The sequence below is a fragment of the Cyclopterus lumpus genome, chromosome 20 (genome assembly GCF_009769545.1).
Source record: "Cyclopterus lumpus isolate fCycLum1 chromosome 20, fCycLum1.pri, whole genome shotgun sequence".
In the NCBI taxonomy this organism is placed as follows: Eukaryota; Metazoa; Chordata; class Actinopteri; order Perciformes; family Cyclopteridae; genus Cyclopterus; species Cyclopterus lumpus.
This window is the reverse complement of record NC_046985.1, coordinates 11,273,172-11,300,142: the sequence shown is the minus strand read 5'-3', so window position 1 is coordinate 11,300,142 and position 26,971 is coordinate 11,273,172. Positions and strand designations below refer to the sequence as shown.

General features: G+C 42.1%; 1 protein-coding gene across 1 annotated transcript in view; it reads left to right on the top strand.

Annotated features, from left to right (window-relative positions):
* cntnap2a (contactin associated protein 2a) overlaps positions 1–26,971 on the top strand; it is a 308,808-nt gene that overhangs the window by 198,870 nt on the left and 82,967 nt on the right. The window contains exons 13-16 of the mRNA XM_034560734.1: positions 158–264; positions 1,926–2,045; positions 3,119–3,234; positions 4,755–4,839. Coding sequence (XP_034416625.1) covers positions 158–264; positions 1,926–2,045; positions 3,119–3,234; positions 4,755–4,839 — 428 coding nt within the window. The remainder of the gene's footprint in view (positions 1–157; positions 265–1,925; positions 2,046–3,118; positions 3,235–4,754; positions 4,840–26,971) is intronic.

The window sequence follows — 26,971 nt, the reverse complement described above, 5'->3', positions numbered from 1 at the left end:
TTTCTGTGGATTTCACCATATGAATATGATTTTTGCGACATCATATTTAACATACAGAGGTTGACACATTAGACACAAAAATGGTAAAAAGTGTTCTTGTATAATAATTTAATCTAAATGTCTCGCAAATGTTTAAAAGCGCTCCCTCTTTCTCCAGGTGTATGCCGAATCACTGTGAGCACGGCGGCCGATGTAAACAGACTTGGGACAGTTTCAGCTGCACCTGTGAAGGGACAGGATACACTGGAGCCACCTGCCACACTTGTAAGTGTGTTTGTTTGTTTGTGTGTATGTGTGTGTGTGTGTGTGTGTGTGTGTGTGTGTGTGTGTTATTCGCCATCTCCCGCCCCCTTAACTCAAAAAAACACTGTGTTGTGTTCCTTGAGCGTTTGTTTGATTTGGCCTTCCTCTGTCCGCCTTTGAGTGATTTAAGCCGTTTCTTCTTCCAAAGCCACAATCCTCAGCAGAGGGACCGATGAACTTTTGAAGTGTTCAGAGGCCAGGCTTTTCTGACTGCGTTGTGCATTTTGTTTTGGTCTGACCCGACCAAAAGCATGAGCACACAAAGAGAACAGAGTCTGAAAGCCCAAAAAAAAAGCCAAAAGGTTTTTTCTAAAGGCTTAAATGGAGAATGCCATCCCTCCTCCCATGTGCTCCAGACATTGTTCTCTTTTATGAAAGGATGAGAGGGGAAAGTTTTGGCAATATTGTGAATGTCCAACATAAAATAAACGATTTATTATATATGAAGTGTGAGAAAATCTGAAGAATGGAGTGAGTGAAAAGGACATTGTTAATAATACAGCATTGCATAGGGACAGGAGTGTGAATTCATCAGAATGGAAATAAAGCATCAACACTAATAACAGAAATATGAAGGGAAAAAAACACAACATACATTAAAATGTCTTTGTGTGATGACATATTTATCTATCTGTGTTTGTCAATATATATGAAGGACCAATTCACTATTTAAAAATAGCTGAAGGCACATTAGTGACCCGGAGTTAATGGGATGTATCGGCAGACCATCCAATAGGAGACCGGGTGAATACTGTCTTCTGTATAAAGCCTGTTGTGCAAGTCTCCAGCATTTGACCAATTGCTTTGAAATATAAGTAGTGCCTTACAATTCTGTTCAGATCTGTGTGAGATGGTTCAGCAAGGTTTTGTTTGAGGGGATATACCTCTATATATCTATGAGAAAAATACAGATAATTAAGACGTTAGAAGATGTAATGAAAGCAAAAAGGATTGCAGAGGTTACAGAGAGAAGAGACTTGCAAAAACAGAAACCAGAGCTAAAAGGCAGATATATATATATTTTTTTTTTAATTCATTATTAAGCCTGTGAATGGTTCTCCTCAATTAATCAATTTTGTATTTACAAGAGGATCAACCCCTCTAATGTTAGACTTAAATGGCCTTATCATTGCCACCACCCTCAGGCCAACATTTACATTTGTAACCCCCAATGTATTGTAAAGATATTAGAGTAGCAAAGTTATGTATATTTACCATCCATTTTTCAACAGTGCTGTTTAAAATCACTGTCACAAAATAAAGATATTTCCAAGATCAACATTTACCTCACATGATGTAACACAACACAACTGAAAAACAATAGTGTGAACTCAAGACCACTCTCTTTGTAGGTGTCAAACAAAGCCTTTGTTATAAATTAAAACACATTTTGTTCATTTACATTTGTTGTACTTTTCCTCAGAACCATCAAACATTTAAACCTGAAACAAAAGTTAATTGTCACTCAGTCATGTCCAACATTTAATTTTTGCTTTGTAGTTTTTAGTCTGGTGTGTATTGCGCATAACAACCTGGGTGGTGATGCATTTTTAGTCTTGTTCCCTCCTCTTCCGACTGCTCATTTGTCTCCTTCTTTCTTTTTGCCCCGGCCCCACTTTTAGCTATCTATGAGCCATCATGTGAGGCCTATAAGCATCTGGGCAGGTCCTCTGACACCTACTGGATCGACCCTGATGGCAGCGGACCCCTCGGCCCTTTCAAAGTCAATTGCAACATGACAGGTGTGTGTGGGAGAGCCTGAAATCACTGTTCTGTGTGCGTGTTTGTGTATGCATGCGTGTGTGTGTATGTGTGTGTCTGTGTGTGTGTGTGTGTGTGTGTGTGTGTGTGTGTGTGTGTGTGTGTGTGTGTGTGTGTGTATGTGTGTGTCTGTGTGTATGCTGTGTGTGTGTGTGTGTGTGTGTGTGTGTGTATGTGTGTGTCTGTGTGTATGATGTGTGTGTGTGTGTGTGTGTGTGTGTGTATGTGTGTGTCTGTGTGTATGCTGTGTGTGTGTGTGTGTGCGCTCTGCGGTGCATCTACTCTGTGCAGCCTCAGGGACCAGTGAGGGAATAAAACTCTCCAGCTCTCCTCATTCTTTACCTCAGACAGCAACACTCTTGACCTGCTGTGCTTGGGGTTTCCATGGCAACCCGGTCACTACTACTGACATCTAACTCTGAAGGAGCTACACGCACACACACACACACACGCACACAGCACAAGCACATATGAAACTGACGTGTTATGCAAACTCAGAGTGCTCCAACGGTCCGAGTGACACTTCTGTCACTCACACACACATACCCATACCGACACATACACCACTCCAACTCTGCACACACACGCACACACACACACACACACATAGTGGAATAAGTAGGTAGTCTGGAACAGAAGTGCACACAAGCATAGAAAAGGCAAGACTTTTAATGAAATGTCACTGCACTCCCCTTAGTCACGCTTAATAGCACACTCACAGCTTAATAGCACACTCACAGAAATGTTAAGAGTTTTTCTTTCTCCCACACATACACACACCTGAGACTTGGAATGCACACACACACACACATTCCCCAAGTGACAGTGTGAATGAACAGGGAGATGTCTGATTGACTGGCTCATAGTATAACAGCACATTAAACCCTGCGTCGCATAGCTGTAGCTGAGATTACAGTTTTAAAAAAAACTTTCGTTTTGAAAATGAAATTTTGAACTTTAAAAAAAAAACTGTCTGTGTGTATACTGCATATACATGGTCTGTTCTTTTTGTGAAATAATAATGGCTAAAATGCTCACTTGTTTGTGTGTGTAGAGGACAAAGTGTGGACAACAGTTATGAACAACCTGCCACCCAAAATTGCAGTGACTGGCTCCAGTAGAGAGAGACGCACTGTCTTACAGGTTAACTACAGTGCCTCTATGGAACAGGTAACACACACACACACACACACACATATGCATGCATTATTCACAGAAAGTCTTGTATAGAGCAACATTTGAGTTAAAAAATATATAATATTAAAAAACAGAATGTTTTTTTATGCCTGCCATTTTTATGCCTGCCATCAAACACTAAGAAAAAAAAGTGCTGAGCTATTCATGAAAAATACAATGGGTGGAAGAAAAGTAAGATTTGTTGTGTTTTCATGTATTTAAAATTGTCCGGGCTCCATTAACAAAAGAAAAGTATATTTACTGTTTTTTAGTGTGGGATTCTCCCTACATTGACACCTCAGTCTGCACTGACTTATTCAATTACAATCTACTTGTGTAGATTGTAATTGAATAAGTCAATTTCTCAACGGCATTCAAACGTATTGAAACAACGAGCGAGCAGAGAGTTGTTTGTAAAGTTTGCCCAGTGCTAACGGAGTGCTCTTGAAACTCTATTGAAACTCTATTGCTCAGTTTCTATGTAAATAAATCAACTCAAGTGTAAAGAGTGACAATAGTCGTTTCTCCCCCTATCTTGTAATGGCTGTAAATACACAGAATAAATTAAGTCTGTAACTATGGTGACATTTATACTGTCCCTGTTTTGACAAACCAACACCCTCAGCTGCATCATATACTGAGTCATCCTTATTTTCAGTCATATTGTTTACTAGATTGTATATAGGCTTCACTCATTGTATTGTACAGTATGTGATGACTGAATAAAACACTACTATACTATACTAAATAATTGCCAACAACTGCATGAAGAAATAAGTCATTTCTGATGGTAACTTCTGATGGTCTTTATTAACAAAGATCTCTTTTGTCAATTAGTTGTTTTTTTATATTGTGTTTATGCTGAATGACTTATTTCCAAGAATATTCAGAACACATATCTGGTATTAAAAAAAAACATTGAATGTGCTGCTTCTCTGTGATTCTTTGTGGAGAGAAGTTGTACAGATCTGTCTACTAAATCCACTCATTGATTACTTGAAGCATTAGTTGAATAAGAATTGATTTTGCTCTAAACTGTGGTAACATTAAGGCTGTCTCTGTTTTAACTATCCCACACCATCAGCAGCGTCATGTACTGACACAGTCTTAGTTCTATCAAATGCACAAAGATAATGTCACCGTTCCACCTCTTCTTCCGAACACCTGTCTCCTGTGGTGTTGCTCCATACAACTCAGACAACCCAAATCTGCTTTCTCACAATAAAGAGTCTCTTAATATCTTAATCTTGCCGGTGGCACAGGCCGCAGCCCAACAGCCTCCAATCACACTCCGTCAAAAGCAAACCCTGTGCGAACTTTACAGGTTTTAATCCTCCGATGAGTTTTTGAGCAGCATACGGTTCCTGTAATTTTGTTCTCTTCTAATTTGTATGGATCATTTGTTCCATTTTCAGCTCCTCTCAATCAGGGGACTTATTTTTCTTTTACGTGAAATGTTCCTGTCTGGCTGAATAAGATTAAATAAAAATGCATATCCGTGCTTGTGTTTCCAGGTGACAGCCATCACCACCAGTGCGGAATTCTGTGAGCAGCAAATCGCCTACAGCTGTCGCATGTCCAGACTGCTCAACACTCCAGGTAAGGGCCGAGGATGGCATCTTTATTCCCCACCGAGCACAAGCTCACAGCTCTGACACAGGCAGGATGTTCTTTTTGTCATAGTTCCTATTAACAACAACACACTCTCCCCATCTCCTTCTATCTGGGGAAGAAAGAGAGGAGGCAAATAAACCAAGTTCATGGAAAACCCAGAAAAGTCATTGAATTGAAAAAGTCACAATTGACATGAATATCTATTCAATCAAGATCGGTTGAGCCTGTATAGTTTCTTTTTTTTTTTGGTGAAAGTTTGAGCAATATAAAATTGCAGCTTGCATGCTAGAAAATTAGATCTAAAGTGAAATGTTAATGTTAGGCTCCACATGCGCAAGTGTATGACATAGCTTCAGCGGGGAGGTTCTAAATGTGGACTAATTAGAAAGACTTTTGACATTTCTAACATGGCAACACGCGGCACAAGGTAGCCATATAAGTATCGCAGCAGGCTGAAGCTGCTGCTGCTGCTGGGCACAAAACAGCTCTCAGTCTCACTTTTTCCCCCCTGCCACCAAACCAAGCGTTTATTTTTGGAGGCTTCAAGTTGTGTGAAGAAATAAGCCAGCCTTTCTAACACAGGACTTTTAACTAGGAGACTTGTGCTCGAAAGCAGTGTTAAAAGCAGTCTTTTAACGTTACGTTAGTGATGTGTGTGACGTGCTTTTAGTACTTACGTTGCGTTGTTTACGTTTGACGTAGTACATATTTATTTTAGGCCCAACAATTTAGTGGTTTTGTTACTTAAACCCGAGCAAGTATTATTTAAATTCACAACATTAACTACGTGTTTATTGCGACCATTCGCTGGGATGCCAAGTGACGATTTGGAGTGAGAATGTGTTGTATTTTACAAATATTATGGCCTCCCTTCATTTATTACGTCAGGCTTCACAGTAGCAGTCCAGGGTCCCGACCATTGTTGGCTTTTCCTATAATTTGTCACCCATCTGTATGTTTGATTGTTAGATTTCATTGTGTCTTTACCGAGCACTACAGATAAAAGTACTGAAACAAAGCAAAGGGAATGAGTTGTGGCCTGCCTGGGATCATTCTGAATAGATTAACTTGGATAACATTCATTTGAATTGGATTTGTTTGGACAGGCTTCAGCAAGGCCTGGCATGGTCTTCCCTGTTTGGTTTGGATTAGTTAGGCTGGCTAGTGAAATGGCTGAGTTGTGTAAGATTTGCCCTGGATTAGATACGTTTGATTTGCACTATCGTTGGGTTTCATGGACGTTCTGTGGGGTTTTGAACAGTTTTATAGAGAAAATAAAGAGCAGGGCTTGCAGCTGTGTTTTACTCAAAGCTTGGTATTAAGTCTTGTGTTTGTTTGTGTGTGTGTGTGTGTGTGTGTGTGTGTGTGTGTGTGTGTGTGTTACTATGAGAATAACAAGCCCGCTTTCATTGTCAGAACCGTTTCTGCCTGTTTCCCTTCTGGCTCTCTCATATACACACACACACACACACACACAGATATACACAAAGCTTTGTGGTCCTTGATTGACTGAGTAGGAATAAAGCGATAGGTGGTTAGTAATCTCTGGGTATTAGTGCGGCAGACCAAAACTTTGCCATTTACTTCCACTGCACTGAACGATGGCACCTTCACCTGCAGTGTTGCATACGTGCACACAAATACACACACCTTAAGATGCTCTCATTTTATACTTTTGCTTCAATGCTGTTGCGTGAACACACACACACACACACACACGTTCCTCCCACAACCACACTCAGTCAGTCCTTCATTAACTAGTTTACTCCTAATTCACTACCCTGCAAGTTAGGGAAATCAAATTACCAGTTTAGAATGACTGAGTAAAAATCATTTACCCAAAAATATGTTTAATAAATTAGCTGTCAGCTTTCATCAAATTACACTGTCAACAGTATTTTCTCTGTGAACCACAGGCACACACGCACGTACCCATGGCTAAACACACGCACGCTACTCTTCCACTTCCTCTTTTTCTCGTCCAGATCTCATCTATTACACTAGGGCTGGCATTTAAGAGCTAAACGAACCGTTAAATGGGAATTATATTCTGCCACCAGTGACATCCTTAATTTGGAACTTGGGCAGTAATTGTCCTAATTGTGTGACTCCTTCTTCACCTCATTCACGTATTCTGTCCCTTCGGCGTTTTTTCATCCGCTCTCTTTTCACTCAAACGCATCTTGCACCTGCGCACAGGCAGTTGGTCTCATTCGCAAGACGGGTGGGTAAAATAATGGGGAAGCGGGATGCTGATGCATGCAACGCCACACACAAAGAGACGACTCAAAAGGCACTCACAAACTCTCCTTCTTCACACGATTCCTTCCATCTAATCTCTTCCTCTCTCCACTGCTCCCCATCATCTTCTGCTTCCACATTTATCAATTCATATCCATTTATTTCCCCCCCTCACTCCACACTTGCCACCTCTACACCCACTTTTGTTTTCCTTTATCTCATTTAAAGTCTCCATTTTTCCCCTTTACCCATTTTTCACCTGCAATTTTACCTCCCCTTACTTCTGCCTTCCTATTTTTTTTTTTTAAATCTCCTTTTTTTCCCAGCCCATCTCTCTGTCCCTGTCTTCACTCTGAACACTATTTCCATTAGTGTTGGAATAACGGCTTTTAAAAGGAGAATTAGCTCCCGTCACTAATGATTTAGAATAATTCCTTTCAGTGTAAACAACCTGTAAACAACCAATGGCACAGGGCCTGCACAAAAAATAGCCCTTGTGCAGATAAAAACACACAGCTATCATTCTCTGAGACACGCACAGCCACAGGGGATTTTGGAGGAAGTGTGTGATAAAGCTGGTGAGTGCTATACATCAGTTGCCTTGTCGGGTCACCAATGGTCAATGTAAAAAGCCAGGTTCAGTTCCTTTGTCACTGTTGCTCCTCCTTTTCTTTTGAAAGTGAACATTATGTTTATGTTCCCGAAGTCATGGTCCTATCAGTCGGGCTGAGCCTTGAACAATCAGTGTTCTGCACTTGCCCTTTATCTACGTGTCGAAGTTGGTGGTATCCTAGTAACTGTTTGAAATTATTCAACAACTCTTCCAACATCTGCAAGGAAAAGGTGTGCAATTAATTAACACGCTGACTGTCGTTTTTGTCATGAATACTTTCACGCAAATATTACGCTTTTTAAAAAAAATGGATGTTATTTATATCCGGAACAAGGAGGATTTTTTCGAAACTAAAGGCATCAACTACAGCAGGCTCAGTAGCCCCAACCACACGCATGTGGGAGAAGGCTATTGGCCAGGCATCGACTTAGGTTTAGGCAAAATTCCTACTTGATTAGGTTTACTTAAAGATCCTGGATTGGGTTGGAATAAACACTTTCCGGTAAGAAAGCCCTGAAGGCAAACTGTCCCTGTGTGCAGTCCGCACCTAGGCGGCAAACGGTACTACTTTTCTTTCAATCTTGACAAAGGCATCGTGATCCACTCCATATGTGCACACATTCCCTTTGACGCAGAGCTTTTGTAAGCTTGTGAAAACACATGCTGCTTCTCTCTATATCGTCAGTCTTGCCTGAAGCGATTGATAGAATCATTTATAGAATTCAGGCTAATGAAGAGAGAAATGTTTCTGTCAAACAAATGAGCTCATTAATCCAGTCAATTGTTCCACGCTAAGGTGTAGACTATTTGCACAGTTTAGAGGCAAAAGCTCAGGCGCAGAGGAAACAGGCAGGAGTCCAGGTAATGTGCAACAAAAAGCTCTCTTTCCTACGGATAAAGGTCACACATGGAACTCAGGTTGAAAGGCGAAGTGACACAAGAGACTAACAGGGAACTACAACAGGAATTCACGACAGGACTAAACAACAGGACTAAACAACAATCTGGCAGGGGACAAGGGAAAGAATGGCAGTATATATTAGGGGGGAAACCACAAGGGTAGGGCATGAACAATCAGGGAAACAGAGGAGTGGCTGAGGGCAGGTGAAGGGGATGAACAATCAACAGACACAGGGGGGACAGACACAGAAATAACAGGGTGGTACAAACACAGAGTCACAAATTCTCTTCTTCTATGAAGAATCTCCGACAGACGCGAGTGAGGCGAACGCGTCTCCAAGACTTACACAAGTTACCCCGATTCACTATTGCAGTCGGTGAACAGGGGCTTGTAACTTAAATCTGGTGATCAAATGTGTCACAGTAATGTCACAAGAAAGTGTAATTACGTCTCCAGTGACAAACTCAAGGAATGCTATAAATTCCTTCTCCAATTATTGATTTGCACATAATAAGTGTTAACTTACTGACTTAATATAATTGTCATCCAATCATGTAATCAAACTAATTTTGTCCTCAAGTGTAAAGTAACACTGGCGGCAAAATTCAGTGATAAACTGAATGATTTCTGATAATAACCTGCCCACCCAAAAATGAGTTTGCTGAGAGGGCTGAGTAGCAAGCCTCTTTCTCTCTGCTGAGGAACGCTTTCTTTTTCTCTCAGCAGGGATGACTTAAAGTTATAATTGTCAATGTGATGTTTTGTTTTCTTGTCCAGTCGTGTCAAAAATGATTATGATACTTGTAAATGCTCTCGTGAAAAGTGCTATCATTTCAGGATTTTGTCACATTATGAAACGTTGTTGTGTTAGCATATTTACTGGCTGCAAAAATGGAACAGGTTACTAAAACGTAAAGGACAAGTAAGTGATGAGGCGACTATATACAGTAAATAGATAGACTGGAAGGGAAAAGTTTTGTGTGAGGAGAATAAATGGAGAAAGCTGAAGACAGAGAAAGTGTAACAGAAGCAACTGAAACTCCTGTTGTTCAAGCTGTCAACACACACAGGTGGAGCAAAAAGACTGTGCCATGGCCAACAATAGACTACTCAACTGAGGGTGCGTCGTAGGGCACTCAGTGGGAAAAAATGGAATTGGAACAAATAATTAACTGGCTGACCTTAGAGGTGAGAATCACTCCTAATATGTATTGGCTTTTTTACGTCTCCCGCTGCATTCTTTTGAATGCATATTCAAGCTCTAGTTCTTTATTGTCATATAATAGATTAGAAAAGTCAACGGAGGAGAAATAGTGAGTGATGGACACAGGAGGAGAGGGAAGAAACAGGGGTAGCTGGATATGTAAGATGACTGTGGTTCAGTAATGAGGCCGCTACACTCCATTCCTTCGCCACTTCTGGTCTCAATTATGGCCACACAAGTCACAGCAAGCCAACCCATGTGTAATATTTCACACACACACACACACACACACACACACACAGGTCTTACCCGTAGTGACTTTATTCTTAAGCGCTGGGTAGCCACTTATATATATTTTCTTTTGTGTGTGTTTTTTATTGTTCATCATTAACCTTTACAAATACAGCAGTGGCAGGCATTTTGTTTTTGTCGCTCTCTCTTTTGCTCTTAAGCTTGTGTCGATCTGCAACAGGTACCAATAATGATGCACTGCTGTGAAATGTGAACAAGCCTAGCTAACATCCAAGTGAACTGCAAAAGATCACTGGAAAATATGAAATCCTTAAAAAATCCACAATGAGTGCTGCGCTCCTCAGCGGCTATTATGTCAACTCACACCTCGTTTTTTATTTTAGTAATTTTCCATTTTTGGCATTGTGTCATAATTCATTTTATTATCTCTTTATATTACATATATTATCCCTTTTTGTTAGCCTATTGTGCCTACACACTGCCCATGTGTGCCACGTCTTTCATTACAGGACTAATGTTCTGGTTACAGTGTCATTAATTTGTGAAGGCACTCGAGGCAAGAAGCAAGTCAGGGGCCGAGAGAGAACAAGAGCTAATATATCGAAACACAAGAGAGGAGAACTATCACGAGTGTCTTCAGGCGTCCCTCACTCTCCCCATCACCCTTGTGTCCGCCTATCCTTTTCATTTCCTACCCCCCGTAGACAAGATACTAATTAACGTTAAATTATCTTCTCTATCCGTCCCTGCTTTAAATGCACTGATGAGAATCCGCCTGCCTTCAAGGTTGCAGGCAGTTTGTGCCCCCCCCCCATTACAGGCAGGGGTAAGGGTGCTCAGTGTGTTCAGTCAGTTGATAAGAGGCATTCAAGGCTGACGCGTAAAGTTAGGCTTTATATAGAACAGCAAATTAATAGATGGAATTAGCCTGAAACCTTTCTACTGCCTTTCAGATAGGTGTGAACTGGAGACACTTGAAGACATCTGCGGGGGTGCTGGTGGTTAAAGATTTTCTAATTGCTAATGGGAAACAGCGGGCGTCTGTTTGAGGGTTTTTTTGTGATAAAAGAGAGAGACTGTACGAGACATAGAGCAACAAAGTGTGATCCGTCACAGAGACGCCCATATCTTCTCCAGTCCAAACTCTGTGCTCCCCATTTGCTGTCGACTCCGGTAATGCGTCATTGCCCGGGATAATGCTGTCATATGTTGTGTTGACAGTTTCATGTGTCTTTTCCCAAACTGTGTCTGTCTACCTGAGCGCAACACTTACAGCTCGTAGCCACTCAGGTGCCGGTGTCGAGCGAAAACAGTGTCACATATTACAGACACCAACCGACTCACTAAACTGGCGAGGAAGGCCGGCTCCATCATTGGCTGCAAACTGGACTATACGGAACAGGTGGTGGAGAGGAGGACACTGAAGAAATATCTATCTATCTATCTATCTATCTAGTTGGAGTAATAAGGTGTTTGCAAGAGCTGCATCGGTCTCTTTTCTTTCTTTCATTTTTCTCTCCTTCTCATTGTGCTTGTCGTTTTCCTCTACCACAGTCTCTTAGTCACACGGGCTCACGAGAGTCCCAAGGGTGACAAAGTTACGGCCCTAATGTGTGACTGTATCTGTCTGATGTCTGCGTGGATGGATGGTGTGTGGTGTAACTTCTGTGAAGACAAAATTGGTTAGCCAGTTGAGGCTTTTAGTGTGTGTGTGTGTGTATTTGTGTAGTTTTCAAAGCCTCTATGCCTCTCTCTCACTTAGTAAGTGTGTGTGTACTTCAGTGTGTGCGTGTGTTTGTTTGCTTATTGGCATTTCCATAGAGTAAGCGGTCCATGCCTGCTGCCCACTGGCTGCAGCATTCATCCAGCATGTCAAACACTCTCCTCACCCAGTCTGCCCAGTGTTGGACAGAGTGCAACAATTGTGTTTTAGAGAAGTAGCAATCCTTTAATTTACCCGAGCAAAAGAACAAAGTGAAATTGTTGAGAAATTGGTTTAAAAACACCCAAAATGATCAACAATACCCCATATTTAGGTACAAGTAGGGTAGACAAACGTCTTTCCTTAAAAGTATTTCACACATTTCTATGTTTTTCATGCAAGATAAATCTGTCTGATGTACCAGCAACTGCTGGAAGCTCAAATTACTGCTCCATTTCAAGGCACAGCCAAAGATCAAATGGTATGGGCTGCTCTCGGTCATGTTTTGCGAGAGGTGAACTCGTTCACATTCGAAGGTAAAAGCTGTCTTTTGAAGTTTGCATTTGCTGTAAATGCATTTGAATGTAGTGCAGAATAATAACAAGACTATGTTTAGGCAACATTTTAGGTATGTGTGTCAGGTGCACATGTAACATGTGTGAGTTCCGGCGAAGCATAAAGAATGGCAACACAGGATATTTCACAGGTAACAGGCTTTATTGGTTTCAGACTCTGCTTTCGAACACTCGGACAGCGTCTGCTCCCCGCTCTCCCTCCCGTTCTCCAGCTACCACCTGCTCTTATATTGGAGAGACAACACATTAAATTGACCCCAGCTGAGGCGGATTACACATCACGGCACTGTTCCCTGAACCACACCCCCGCTCCCTCCCCTCTGCAGCTGAGCCTAACCACACCCCTCTGCCACAGCACATAATTAGAACTACCAATGAAACATCGCCAATGAGAATGGAACACTTGAGGAAAAGATGGCCAGTTTACAGATTTACGGAAACAGAAAAACAGCATGTTAAAAGAATAATAAAAACTCAATTATCTTTTGATATTCTAAAGCAATATTGCTCCCTAAGTGCCTCCATTGACATAGCAGGTTAATAAAAACATTTGAACAATGCAGAGTTTAAAATGTGTTTTACTTTGAAACAACTTCATTGGTTTATTTAATGCTTCTCCACTAAATCCATAACACACGAAAAGGCCAGGGACATACTTAATCTTGTATCCAAATTCAATGTAATGTCATCTTACCCTTCAGAGACTAAGCTTCAACGTATATTTGTGTTTTTTGTGCGCTGTGGTTGGAGCAAATCAAGGATTCTCCTTCTATTGTTTGCTTAATGACAGGAATTATTGAGATAAGGATCATTACTGAATTTGTTGGAGGTATAGAATTTGTCTATGAGTTGTTTTCCCTTCTTAATATAAATGTATTGATGTATCAATATGCTGCACATCACACCTCTGATTCCTAGCTTTTGTATCAGAGCAGCTCATGTAAACTATTTTGTTCCTGCCTTTGCTCTTTTCAGCCCAAATTAGACATCAGTCAATATAAAGAGCCTACAAGGGAGTCCATTATCCACACACAAAATGCAGCACTCAGCACACGGCATTGTCAACAATTTGCTAATGTTTTTTGTTACTGCCAGTGGGTGCATTACAGTTCAACATAAAACATTAAAATGGTTAATGATCTTCGGGGACTGAAGTAAAGGCAAGGCACGTGAGTAACAGTAGGGAGGAGAGTGACTTTCTCTTCATATTTTAGTGGAGAGAATATAGGATGCACAAAGCTGCAGCTATAAAAAAGAGACTGCAATCCCAGAAAATAAGCATATTTCTAGAAAGAGCAGCAACGATGCTGTACACTCGTGCCCATTATGTCTCTCAATGCACAGAATCACACATTTATTACAAAGCACACACCAGTGATAAAGATATATATTATTGGAAAACATGTTCTTGAGAGACAAGCTGAGCAGTAAGCACAAACAGTGTGAATAAGTGTAACCACGCAATGCAACATCCCACCAGTGCAGAGACACAAAAGTCAACACAAAGTATGTCTATATTTGTTTCTGTTTTCTTTCCACAGCTTCTCTTTTCTCCATGTACCTCTTTTCTTCTTCATCTTCCATATACTTCTTCTTTATGTCATCTACTCTCTGAAATGCTCAGTGCCGGTGGGTGGGCTTCAGGCACTACATATACAAGATACATAATGCAGGAGAACCTCCCAGCAAATCTAACTAACAGCATGCATTATTGCTATTATTGCGCTGGCTTGATGCCTGTAAAGGAATGTGTGTGTGTGTGTGTGTGTGTGTGTGTGTGTGTGTGTGTGTGTGTGTGTGTGTGTGTGTGTGCGTGTGTGTGTGTGTGTGTGTGTGTGTGTGTGTGTGTGTGTGTTATCAATGAGCGTTATCAATGAGCGTTTGTCCCCAGTGGATGTTCATACTTCTGATATTACTAGAGATTGGTGTCAGACAGCAACATTAAGCTGAATGCTCCTCGGAGAGATGCATGGTTAGCATTCAAGTGGGCTAGATTCTTTGATATGAGCATGCTGAGCAATGATAAAATGAACCTGATAGCTTATTGATCTCCTTTGGGAAATTCTCATGTTCATGGCTCTAGAGAATCCAGTGTGTTGCTCAAAGTAATATGGAGTGTTTTGTTAAATTAATTGTGTTGGCGCAGTTATGTCATGTGTCTCCCGTGATCATTCTTTTATTTATTTATTTTTTAAATCATACATTGTACGACACCTACAGACCTGACCTTTAAGAGGAGACAAAGCTGGTTGAGATGAAAACTAATTACCTCGGTGTGATGATGATCTAGCAAGGTTTGTCTTTTTTGGGGGGGAATTGTATATCTGTGTCCTTTGCAGTGAAATTAAATTTCCCATCACCAACTACTTTCACTTTCAAAATAAGCAATACTTTACAAGTTAGGCCGAACATTTTGTGACATTGTTGACGGTGGTTTTAGGATGTATAATTAAGTATTGTTACCCATATAAAGTCAGTGTTTTGAATCAGTGAAAACTCTTTGTAAAGTCTAGTTCTAGTTTATTGGAAAGCTTTCAGAGGCTTTGTCCCTGTATCGAGTGAGGAGTCTTACAGCCCATTCCCTTTCAGTCGTCTCACTAACACAGATACACGTCTGAACCGCCAGAAGACAAATAGATGTCCAACAGGAATAGTTCATGAGGCGGCACTGATATCATGGACTGTAGTTTAGAACCATCAATGACACGTTACTATCATTAACAATAACATCATTACCAATTAACAATAACATCATTACCAATGCTCCAAAAATGTCTTTCAACTCTCTTTTTCGTCTTCTTATTTACTGCTATTGTTTCTGCCGTATGAGCCATTGTGGTCTTGCAGTGTTAATAATAGATGCGTTAATTCATTTCACCTCCATATTTCTTACATCGATAATGCCCAGAAACCCAATTATATCTTTTGCTACTCTGGTGAAGCACTTATGTTGTGGTAAAATCAAGAAAAAAGTGAACATTACCCAGAATCGGTACTCAGGATACTGCACCTTTTAATGAAGACCAGCACAGTGTTCCTGGATATTGTCCGACAGCTGTTGCAGGTGTTTGCAAGTTTTTCTTTTTTTCCTACTAGATGAGAAAAAAAGCATTTGATTTGTTGCTGCTGTTGTGTACATCAGATAGTGGAGGAAAGCTAATCCAGAGACGTCTTTAAGTTTTCAAAGAAACTGAAACGTTAGTCCAAGTCTCCAAATACACAGATAGCTTATCAATTCAAACTTTTATGGTGGGAAGAGAAGGGCAGAAAGAAGGACGAAGGAAAACTTTACATCTTACAGTAGCTGATGAGAAGGGAAGAAATAAGGACATACATTTATACAGAGTGACAGAGCGGGAAGAAAACAAGTGAAAGAGTGAGAAGAGAAGGAGGTAGAAGCAGAAGCAGATTAGTTTGTTTTCTGCCGCTTGCTCTGACATTGAAAGATATGTCGGTACTAATGTCCCAGAAAGCCTTGAATAACACAGCAAACCGATATATATCCTCCTTAATGGGATTTCCTGAGCTGTACTTGCTCCCTATCACGTGCACTAACACTCACACACACACGCACACACACCATTACACCCAAAGAAAGAGCACATCCACCATATGGCCACCGGAAAGATAAAAGGCAAATGGAAAAATAGAAACCACTCGCTTGAGGAGTAATTATGATATTGTCTTCTCATTTGTGACGAGCTGAGAGGTTGATCTCAATTATGACGCTTTCTAAGGCAATCCTCAGCTCTCCATTCGTCCTCCCCCAAGGTTGCCCGGGACAACGGAAGCGTGACGAGCTGTGGCGTATGACCATAAACCGATCATCAAACATAGCGGCCTCAGTGATGGATCCCGCTGCAAGAGGATCCCGCTCCATTATGAAGACAGGCATTTGCATATCCATATGAATGGACTCGCTGCCCTTTTTTTTCTTTTTTTACCTGCTCCTCCCACACACACACACACACACACCTACACATACCTACACACACCTACACACACATACATAACATCACACAACCTCACATATATTACGAACCATGACATATTCCCAGTGTCAGTCGTGTTTATGTATGCAGCAAGTGCATGGTTTATTGCCGTCTGTGAGTGTGTATGTGGCAATCACTGGAGGCAGTTTTAACACCGCTCCCGGATTACAGCGGGATATTGGGGCAAAGAAAGATTAGACCAATTGGAAAAACAACAGGAACAGAACAGAGGAAATATCACTCAGTGGTGCTAATGAAGCAACACGGGGCGGGAAGTTGATTATCCGACTTGACCTTGAGGGGTTTTAAAACCAACCCAGGGAAAGTTAAAGAGACAAAGTTACAGAAGATGCAGAGTTTCACAAAGTTGGAGGATGCGTGTGTTTGTGTGTGTGTATGAAATAAACCGACTGTGTCCATCAGTGTGTACATGTCTGTTATTATGTGAGTCTTGTGCCACATTTTGATGGCTTTTTTCTGTGAGCCTGGTTCTGATTGTCATACACTTAATGTCAGTGTGCGCCAGTGTATTAATATCAGTGTGTTCATATCAATGTCAATGAGTCAGCGTGTGTGTGCGTGTGTGTGTGTGTGTGTGTGTCAGTCTGCGGAGCAATTTTTGTCTTGTTTCTCACACAGCGAGCATAAACAAACTAATGAATATTCATGATGTTTATCTTGTCAAATGTTGGCGTACCATGCAACATATTCTCTCGTAATTACTTAGCGCCAATTGTTTGTGTGTGTTTTTGTGTACATATTGCTCATGTGTCATACTGTGTGTTTGTGCACAGAGTGTGCTCGTGCATATGACATCCTCCTCTTGGGTGTCAACAAATGACAGCTTTGTCATCAACTTGACATCGCCCTAATGCCTGAGTCATAGATAGAAGCCTTTTAATTGGTCTCGTAATTTGAAGACGTTTTTTTGTTTATTTTTAGTCCATGACGAGATACCATGGTTATGATAGGACTTGTGCAAATATGTTTTATTCCACACCAGTGGTGCAAAAGAATCCATTCTAAAGCACAACAAAACAAAACATCCGATTTATAATTAGACAATATCTCTTAAAGTATACCGAAACTGCTTGTGCCACGCAGGTGCACACAGGTGTGATTCAGTATAGGTAACATTTAAAGCTAATACTACATCTGCAAGATGTTATTGATATTTAAAATGGATTGTTTGAAAAAAGGATAAACCAACAAAGACTTTAACCAAAGACAAATGGAAGTATCGCTAATATAGCCAAAGCCTCATATATCTTATTCCTCTTGGACGTTGCGCTCCACTGTGGTTCAAAGCCAAAAACGGGTCAACAAGTCACACAGTTGCAATGGCTTTTTCCTTCATTATGATAAATCTAGGCACTGAAGTTAATTTGAACTTGATCCCACGTGCATCGTGCTGCTGCTGTAAATACACTAGCGCACCAAATCCGCTTGAGAAAATAGTCCTCAGCTATATATCTCATATACTGTACCTCTCATATACTGTTTTTCATGATATATGTGTACAGTAGGAAAAGACTGGGCTTGGTGCTGAGGAACGTGTTGATAGGGACTGACACATTGAGTCGTTGGCGATAATACAAATATAGAACATTGTCAGCCTTGTTGACCATCAATAGTGTTGGTAAAAGTTGTTTTCAATATTATAATGAAACTGTTAACTTGATTAAAACCTGTATGATACATAGTTTGTGTCGCTTCCAGGTGCTCTCTGTTGTTTCTAGCAGAATCTTTTTGTCCCTTTACTGTTGTCAAATGTAAATGTGATGAACACAGTTACCTCAATAACATAAAAAGAATTTGGGTTTATGATTATTATTATTTGTGACATTTAACTAATACATCATTCTGGGGGGTCGTTTAACTTTATTTTTGTTGTGTCATCTCTTGGCTGTAAGAAAGTAGCTGATGCATTTTCCCTCCGTTGGAATACAATTAGGGATTTGGTTTAGGCAGACAGAGCGCTTCCTCACAGTTACAAACGCAGTGGAGTTCCAGGCTGAAGATGATAGAAATATGGTTGGATTTGGGTCAAGAAAAAACAGTAATCCAGTCCTTTAGGTCGAATACCAGACAAGGGTCAGTCCTCGACATCCATATGGCAAGACATGGAGGTTTTGGACTGAATGAAAAAGCTGAGCAGGAACTTCACAGATACCTTTTCAGTTAACAACCACGTAGTTATGTTTTGCACCATAGTCAATACAGACACGTCCAGACCGGATGAAAAATGTAACTTAACCATGATGATTTTGGATAGGATCACCTGAATAAGAAATCCATGAACTTTGACAACAAACTTAAGTGAGAGCTATTTTCTACAGAAGATATACGTAGGTGTGAAAGGAGAAATTATAAATCATGGATATTGTGCATAGTTCCCGGTCACCGTTGCTCCTTATCTTCACTGTCTTTTGTCTTGATCCCCAGCGATGGGTTTTAGCTTCGATCTTTATCTCTTTAACCTGTTTTCCCTCTGGAATCAGTTTGACATCCTGGTTATATCCTTCAAACTCATATTGTAGAACCTTCTTCTCTCATAAATTGCTTTTTTCTTAAAATAATAAATAAAATAGATCATATGTATTCAGGGGGAGCAGAGACCGTGTGGGCTCCACAGTAGCTTCATGGAAGAGTAGCGGGGGGGCGGGGCTTAGCGAAGGGTATGTTGGCATAAGCATCTGAACTAGACTCTGAATGTGACATCTGAAGCTAAAAGCAGGCCGGTCATTTAAGACACAAGTCTGATCCGAATGAAAGCTAATATAATAATAGAGACTTGGGTCACACCAGACAACACTTCAACCCCTGCTGCTCTCTCCTCTGCCTTTTTCTTCAGCCACACACCCAGACCCTCTGGTCGGGGTGGGGGCAGGTCTACTCATCTCACCCAAATGGAGTTTTGCTCTCTACCTGCTTCCATTTAAAACTGTCTTTTGAATTTCATGCAGTGACGGTTACTCATCCGGTTCAACTAACCATTGTTGTTCTCTACCGTCCACCTGGCTCCTTGGGAGACTTCTTGGAAGAACTAGATGTCCTCCTATCAAACTTCCCAGAAAACGGCCCCCCGCTCATCCTTCTGGGTGACTTTAACATCCAGACAGAGAAGTCATCGGACCTGCTACTCTTACTGTCTTCCTTTGCTCTCTCGCTCAGTCCATCCCCTCCTACTCACAAAGCTGGCAACCACCTTGACTATATTTTCAGCAGAAACTGCTCTACATCTAACCTCACTGTAACTCCACTTCATGTCTCTGACCACTTCTTCATCTCTTACTCTCTCCCACTCTTTGGAACTGACAACCCTCCCACAACGGACTCTGCACCTGTCCGTCGCAACATCCGCACCCTCTCACCCTCCTCTCTGGCCTTGTCTGTTCTGTCAGCCCTCCCTTCAACTGACTCCTTCTCACTCATGCAGCCTAACTTTGCCACTGACACTCTCCTCTCTACTCTGTCTTCCTCTCTTGATTCTCTCTGTCCTCTTATGACTCGAAAGGTCCGCAAGTCCTCTCTGGCTCCGTGGCTGTCCGAACCAGTGCGCGCCAAGAGAGCCACTATGTGAGCATCGGAAAGGAAATGGCCTGATGACCTGCTCGCCTATCAATCTCTTCTCTCCTCCTACTCTGCCTCTATCTCTGCAGCCAAAAGTCTGTTCTACCAATCCAGAATCGAATCCTCTTTGTCTAACCCCAAAAAGCTCTTCTCTATTTTTTCCAACCTCCTTGACCCCCCTGGTCCCCCCCCCTCCCTCCACCCTTCTATCAAGCCACTTTGTTGACTACTTTACAAAAGAGATAGACGACATACGCTCCTCATTTACTAATCCATCTTCCATAACTACACCTCCAGTAACTTCATCTTCTTCCCCCTCATTTTTCCTCTTTTATCCCCCAACCAAGTCTCCTCCTATCTCCACAGCAACAACCTTCTAGACCCACCAGTCTGGATTCAAGGCAGGCCACTCAACAGAGACTGCCTTGCTATCTCTGAGCAGCTTCACACTGCTAGAGCAGCCTCTCTCTCCTCTGTCCTTATCCTTCTAGACCTTTCCACTGCCTTTGACACAGTGAACCACCAGATCCTTATTTCCTCCCTCCAGGACCTGGGTATCTCAGGCACTGCGCTCTCACTCTTCTCATCCTACCTCACCGACCGCTCTTACCGGGTAACCTGGAGAGGATCTGTGTCTGAGCCTTGTCCTCTGACTACTGGGGTCCCTCAGGGCTCAGTCCTTGGTCCTCTTCTCTTCTCTCTGTACACCAACTCTCTCGGCTCTGTCATTTGCTCGCATGGCTTCATCTGCCACAGCTATGCTGACGACACCCAACTGATCCTCTCGTTTTCCCCAATCTGAAACACAGGTAGCAGCACGAATCTGCCTGTCTGACCGACATCTCTCAGTGGATGTCCGCATACCACCTGAAAATTAACCCGGACACGACTGAACTTCTCCTCCTTCCAGGAAAAGGCTCTCCCACCCACGACCTGACTATTAACTTCAACAACTCAGTGTTGGCTCCGACTCTGACTGCCAGGAACCTCGTTGTGACACTCGACAGTCAACTCTCCCTGACTGCCAACATTACCGCAATAACACGCTCCTGTAGGTACATGCTGTACAACATCAGGAGAATACGACCCCTTCTCACTCAGAAGGCGGCACAGGTCCTGGTCCAGGCTGTGGTCATCTCACGGCTAGACTATTGCAACTCCCTCCTGGCAGGTCTATCTGCTAATGCCATTCGACCGCTACAGCTCATCCAGAATGCAGCTGCTCGACTGGTCTTCAACCTCCCGAAATTTACCCACACTACTCCGCGACCTTCACTGGTTACCGGTGGCCGCCCGCATCCGCTTCAAAACATTGGTACTTGCGTACCGTGCTGCGAATTGATCGGGTCCGGTCTACATCCAGGACATGGTCAAACCGTACACCCCAGCCCGTTCACTTCGCTCGGCTCCTGCCAATCGGCTTGTAGCTCCTTCACTTCGAGCTAAACACTCAACAAAATCACGACTGTTTGCTGTGCTGGCTCCTCATTGGTGGAACGAGCTCCCCATTGACATCAGGATAGCAGAAAGTCTCTAAATCTTCCGTCGCAAACTAAAAACACATCTTTTTCGACTATACCTTGAATAGGGAAGGTAGCGCTGTAGCACTTTGGTAGCACTTAAATGTCTCTTACTGATAGCACTTTGTAGTTTAACTTTATTGAAGAAATTGTACTTGCTTGATTCTTGTTGTTCTGAGTTTGGACTCATGGTTTAATGCACTTATTGTAAGTCGCTTTGGATAAAAGCGTCAGCTAAATGACATGTAACGTAATGTAATATGTATTTGTCTTTATGCTTCCTTGGTGTGTGCGCTGCTCAGAGCCATTTGGATGCTCAAAAGTATGTGAGTCAAAGTACCGAGCTTATCTTGAAGAAGATTGCATTTGCTTGTACATTTGAACTTAAAAACAGAGTCAGACATCTGTGATGCTGTGTTTTCTGATGTAATCTCAATAACTTTAGGTTAAAAAAACAAAACAAACGGATCATAATAGCATACCTTTATAAAAGATGATCATATGTCAGCATTACAAACTCATTCAAAGTTTGTCTTATGTAGTTTTGAGGTTTTATATGATCATTTAATTCAACCACACTGAGAAAGGCATTTTGTGAAACCCCCCTGAGAAAAAATATAGCAATGTACCTTAACTCTCTTTAGTGTGTTTGCAACAGTCCCAAAGGGCAATTGATTTGGATTACGATCAAAGCGCAGCAGTAATGGTATGCAACAAAAACAGAACCTGGGCATTAGCTTTTTAGTTAATACCTTGATATTTGGCATCAACTGTAAATGTAAGGATGGGAATAAAAAGGGAGCAGGAGTTGTAATAGGGTGTTTTTTGTGCTGATTACTCTGTTTTCACTAAATAGTCGCATGGTCATGTGCCAACAGGCCAATGTGGGCGAGAGAGATACAAAGAGACGGGGAGATGGGGAGTTAGATGAATGCTGTGCTACTCATTAAAGCATTAGAAGGAGTAACAGCTGGACACGCACAACCATCTGCAGCATGTTTCCTATCTAAACAAGACTGTTTAACCTGATCTCACACACGCACACACACACGCACACACACACACACACACACACACACACACTCTATCGGCACATGAACAAAAACTGCAAAAACTCTTAAAAACCAAACACGCACACCAATCTGTTTGTTCCTCTTTCTTTCCATCACACAGACCGATGTACGAGTACCTCTCTCAATCAATATCACACACACACACACATAAATGCACACACACTCACATGCACGGACACGCTGAACCTTCTCGCCCCCACAAGTCCTTCATTTTCCAGCTGTGTAGGCAAGCAGCAGTTGGCAGTTTGTCCCCCCGACAAGGGTCACTGACCCGGGGGAAAGAGCTCTCTGTCTCTCCCCTGACTGCCTGGATGACTGGAGCGCAGGCAGCGAGATAAACACTTGAAGAGGGAAAGGGGAGGGGGTGGGATGACAGGGAGTAAGGGAGATACAGAGGGAGGGAGGAGGAAATGGAACACACATGGCTGTGATCGAGGCACACAGAGCGGGCAAATGAGAGAGGAACCTGATGAGGAGAGGAAGATGAAGAGGAAGCGTCAGGCAGGCGGCTTGAAGGGTGGAAAGCAGGGTGTGTGTCTGTGTGTGTGTGTGTGTGTCTGTTAAGGGTGGAGGCAAAACACGGCATGATGGATCACGATGTTAGCGGATAAGACGGGTGTTAAAGGGGGCAGGCTTGGCTTGTCGAGAGCAGCTTTTGTCAGAAGGCAACATACACACACACACACATACACACATACATACATACACACACTCACACCAGCACCAAAGGAAGAGAAGGAACTTGAGATTTGAAGGGCTAATGAATTTTTGTAGGCGAATCAGAGAAAGAAGGGTGGGTGGAAGAGAAACAGAAAAAAAGAGAGGGAAAGAAAGTCCACACTTGCATCTGCCTTTTTGATGTATGCAGCACTGTGAAAAGCAATTTATGTGTGTAACCGAGAAAAAGGATTCAAAGATTTCAACCTGCCTTTCATGCACACGCCCTCTGTTGCTCAAGAAAGTGCTCTACATGCAGTTTTACTCCGTTTTGTCATTCTCTCTCTCGGCCACACACACACACACACACACACACACACACACACAAACACACACATATGACAGTCACGTGAGAATGGATTGCGAAAGTCCACGTGGTGTCTAGTATAAAGAGCATCATGTGAGTTGCACAAGACGTCATTCACATGCACTGCCAGAGGAAATAAACCGTGACACATTTGAAACATGCTAACGCACATTTGTTGAAATCGGGCCAAGAAATACCTCTCTAATGTGTGCTGGCGTTGGGTGCAAATAGTTTTGTTTGCTACGGACACCTAGGTGTAATTGGCATATGCCGGGAATGCATTTGGTGGAAAGCTAGATCTTGACAAACTGGTTCTGTAAAGTGTAGTTTTGCTTGTGAAAAGACGTAAACAAGAATAATGGTTGAAATAAATCTTTTGTCTGAGCAGCTAGAAAGCTCACCTGCTCCACTTTAATGCATCTTCCTTCTTGTACTAAAGAGACACAGTGACCACCACCTCCTGCTCCAGCATATCCATTCTTTAATTGCCAGACGCCGTTTCTTTCATCAAATCTACACTTCTTCACTGGAGTATAAATTAAAATGGTCAATTCTCTCCGAGAGTGACAATCAAGTCCATCCGTGTCTTGTTGATTACCTTGATCCTACCTAACTAAATCCATCCTTTTTGTTATTCTCTTTTCAAAACTCACTTGCTACAAACCCCTGCGGTTTTGAATTATGCAAATTGTGTCTGTGGCTCAGCCATGTTTCGGGTTGCTTTTCTCAGCCCAGCTAATCCCATCCAATTAAAGGAGCATAGAGTTTGATGTCATTTGTGAGCGCTCCTTTACTCACTTAGGTCCGTGTGTCAACCCAGGACAGCAGTTCATAAATTGTGAGCTCAATCAGAGTGCTTAGCGCCTGATGTCCAAATGACTTCCTCCTCGGATAAACCCAAGCCACACCACAGAGGTGCTGAACTCATAACCATAAATGTGCTCAACAAGCAAATAGAAGACATTACAAAAGGAGCAATTCAGCGGGATAAATCCATGCAGGCAAATTTGTTCATGCTCACAAATTAAAAGGTCTCCTGCAGTGACCTGATCTCTTTAAGCGAGACGCATCTAGTTGCTGTCCAGTCCCACAGTTCCCGGCCTCCGTCAGTCCCAAAGTAGCGGTTGATACAGTTGCTGCAGCCACTGAACAATCAGAAAAATAACATTAATAATTAATGTGATGTCAGAACAAATCCAACAGATGAGAAGATCGATACCACTCGTATCTGCCCAGATTGCAGATAATACGTTTTTTTCTTCTTCATTTGATTACTGTAGTAATCACAGTATTAAAGTATTCACTGAAAAGGCTAGAGTCTCAAGGACTTTGTTAATCTTAAGGTTGTGGAACGGTGCCAGTGTTTGAGAAAGCAATATGTTTGGACTGCTGCTATTTAATTGTAGAGTCTAACCTGACAACTGAAGGATTTTACCAATAAAAGCTGATTTGTTCATCTATTTTTCCTGTTTATGTGTTCCTTTGGACACACTAAAATGATGCCCTCTCCTTTTGTATCATTGCCTCACTATTGGCCCGCTTCCTTTGCACAAACGTAGCCTTTCAGAGCTGTAGAGGAAAATGGCTGTGAAGATATCTTCCTCATTCAGTTGTATTGTAATTTGAGTAGGGACCTTCAACTTCTCACTAAGAGCATATTGTTTGGTACATGGTGTGTTTTTTGTGCCTTGTGAAGTGGAAAATAGCCCACCGTTGCCACTCTGAGAAATGTTTACAGCCGGAGACTCTTGAGATGCCACGTCACTCTCCCTCCGTTCAGCCTCAATTTGAAGCCATGAGGTTGTTTATTGTACAGTAGGCGCCACAACAGGACTTGACACAGCTTAGTGTGTGTGTGTGTGTGTGTGTGTGTGTGTGTGTGTGTGTGTGGCTGTGTGTGTGGCTGTGTGTGTGGCTGTGTACGTGTTTATGAAGACAGAAGCAGTGGAAAGATTAAAAACACTGATCAGACTGTGAGAATGGAGGGAAGGAAGAACAGACATTGAATAAAGTGCAGAACAGAACAATCCAGAGAGAAGAGGAACATGAAAGGTTGTACAGAAGTATGTGTTAGTGGATCTCTCCACTGATGCCTCCTGCTGTGCACCTCTGCAGGAGGTTACAGCGAGGCTCCTGATGTTTCCACACAACTCTTCCTTACTGCATTTTCAAGGCAGTTATACAATTATCATAATCCATTTTCAGGGTGCAGTAGAAGACTAATGCCATGTGGTGGGCTTTAAACTGAGATTAGATGCACAGCACGATATCGAGCCAACTCTGTGCTTGCAAATGTAGATGGGGCTTTAACAGAGTCCCATTTTGGGGGCCGACTCCTTAAAAGCACATCATGTGTGGCCTTTACAAGGACTAACGTGCACCTCTTCACGAAATGCAGATTCACCATAGCTTCATGGTGAGAATTATTAGAAACCACAACTTGTAGCAACGAAGGCAGAGATAAGATACACTGCTGTTGTCCCCCATATTTGAGGTGCCTTGAAATGGTGGAGCCTTGTCAGCCCATCATGATACTTGTGTTGTTGAAGCGGCCCCTGAAATGAGAAAAATGCAAGTGTGTCTGAGCTTCTAAGGCACTGCATGCTTAATATATTATGAGTCCCTCTGAGTTTATGTGTTAGAGTGTACACTTTCAGTGTCTGTGTCACGATATAAGGGTACTTATCTGTGGCTCCAAGCTTGCCTCGGGCCATCCTGTGGTGTTTAAATCTGTGTATAATCTGTCATTTAGCCTTCTATCCCTGTGGCTCTAAGAAGCCTACTGCCTTTTCAGTGCTTACCACAACGCTTCCAATACAATAACTCAGGCAAGCTAACAGGATCACATAACGTAGCATGACGATTGTGAACACCAACAGTGGAATTTGCTTTGTTGTCCAGCTTTACTGTATCTGCTCCTCAAAATGTTCCGATTTCCACCCGACCGTCTCTCTGTGTGTCGTTCAACATCAAGATTTCTTCTTTGTCTTTCTCTTCTCCGATTTCTCTTCTCTCTATCGCCTATCGTCTGTTTTCTGGATGCATTCTCATCTTTGTGAAATAGCCCGAGTAGATAAAAAAAAAAACTCCTCAAGATCTACATCAGCTGACTCTCATCCAGCGGAACCTCAGGTGGTGTTTCAGACAACACTGATCTTTCGATATTAAGAAATACACTGTGAGAGGTGCCATTGGTACGCGGAAGTTAATGGGATAATTTTCTAACATCAAGGGACCCATTTTGACAAAGCTGTGAAAAATTGTTCTTATTTTAAAGGAAAATAGCACTATGTGAGTCTAACATACATCTGACTAATTTTACGGAAAAATATGAATTTAGTCTTGTATTCTTCTATGGAAAAATTATACTGATGCCTGTGATCAAGTTACTGATGATGATGATGGATCTGAAGCACCTGTAATGTGTCACACTTACATACATGAATA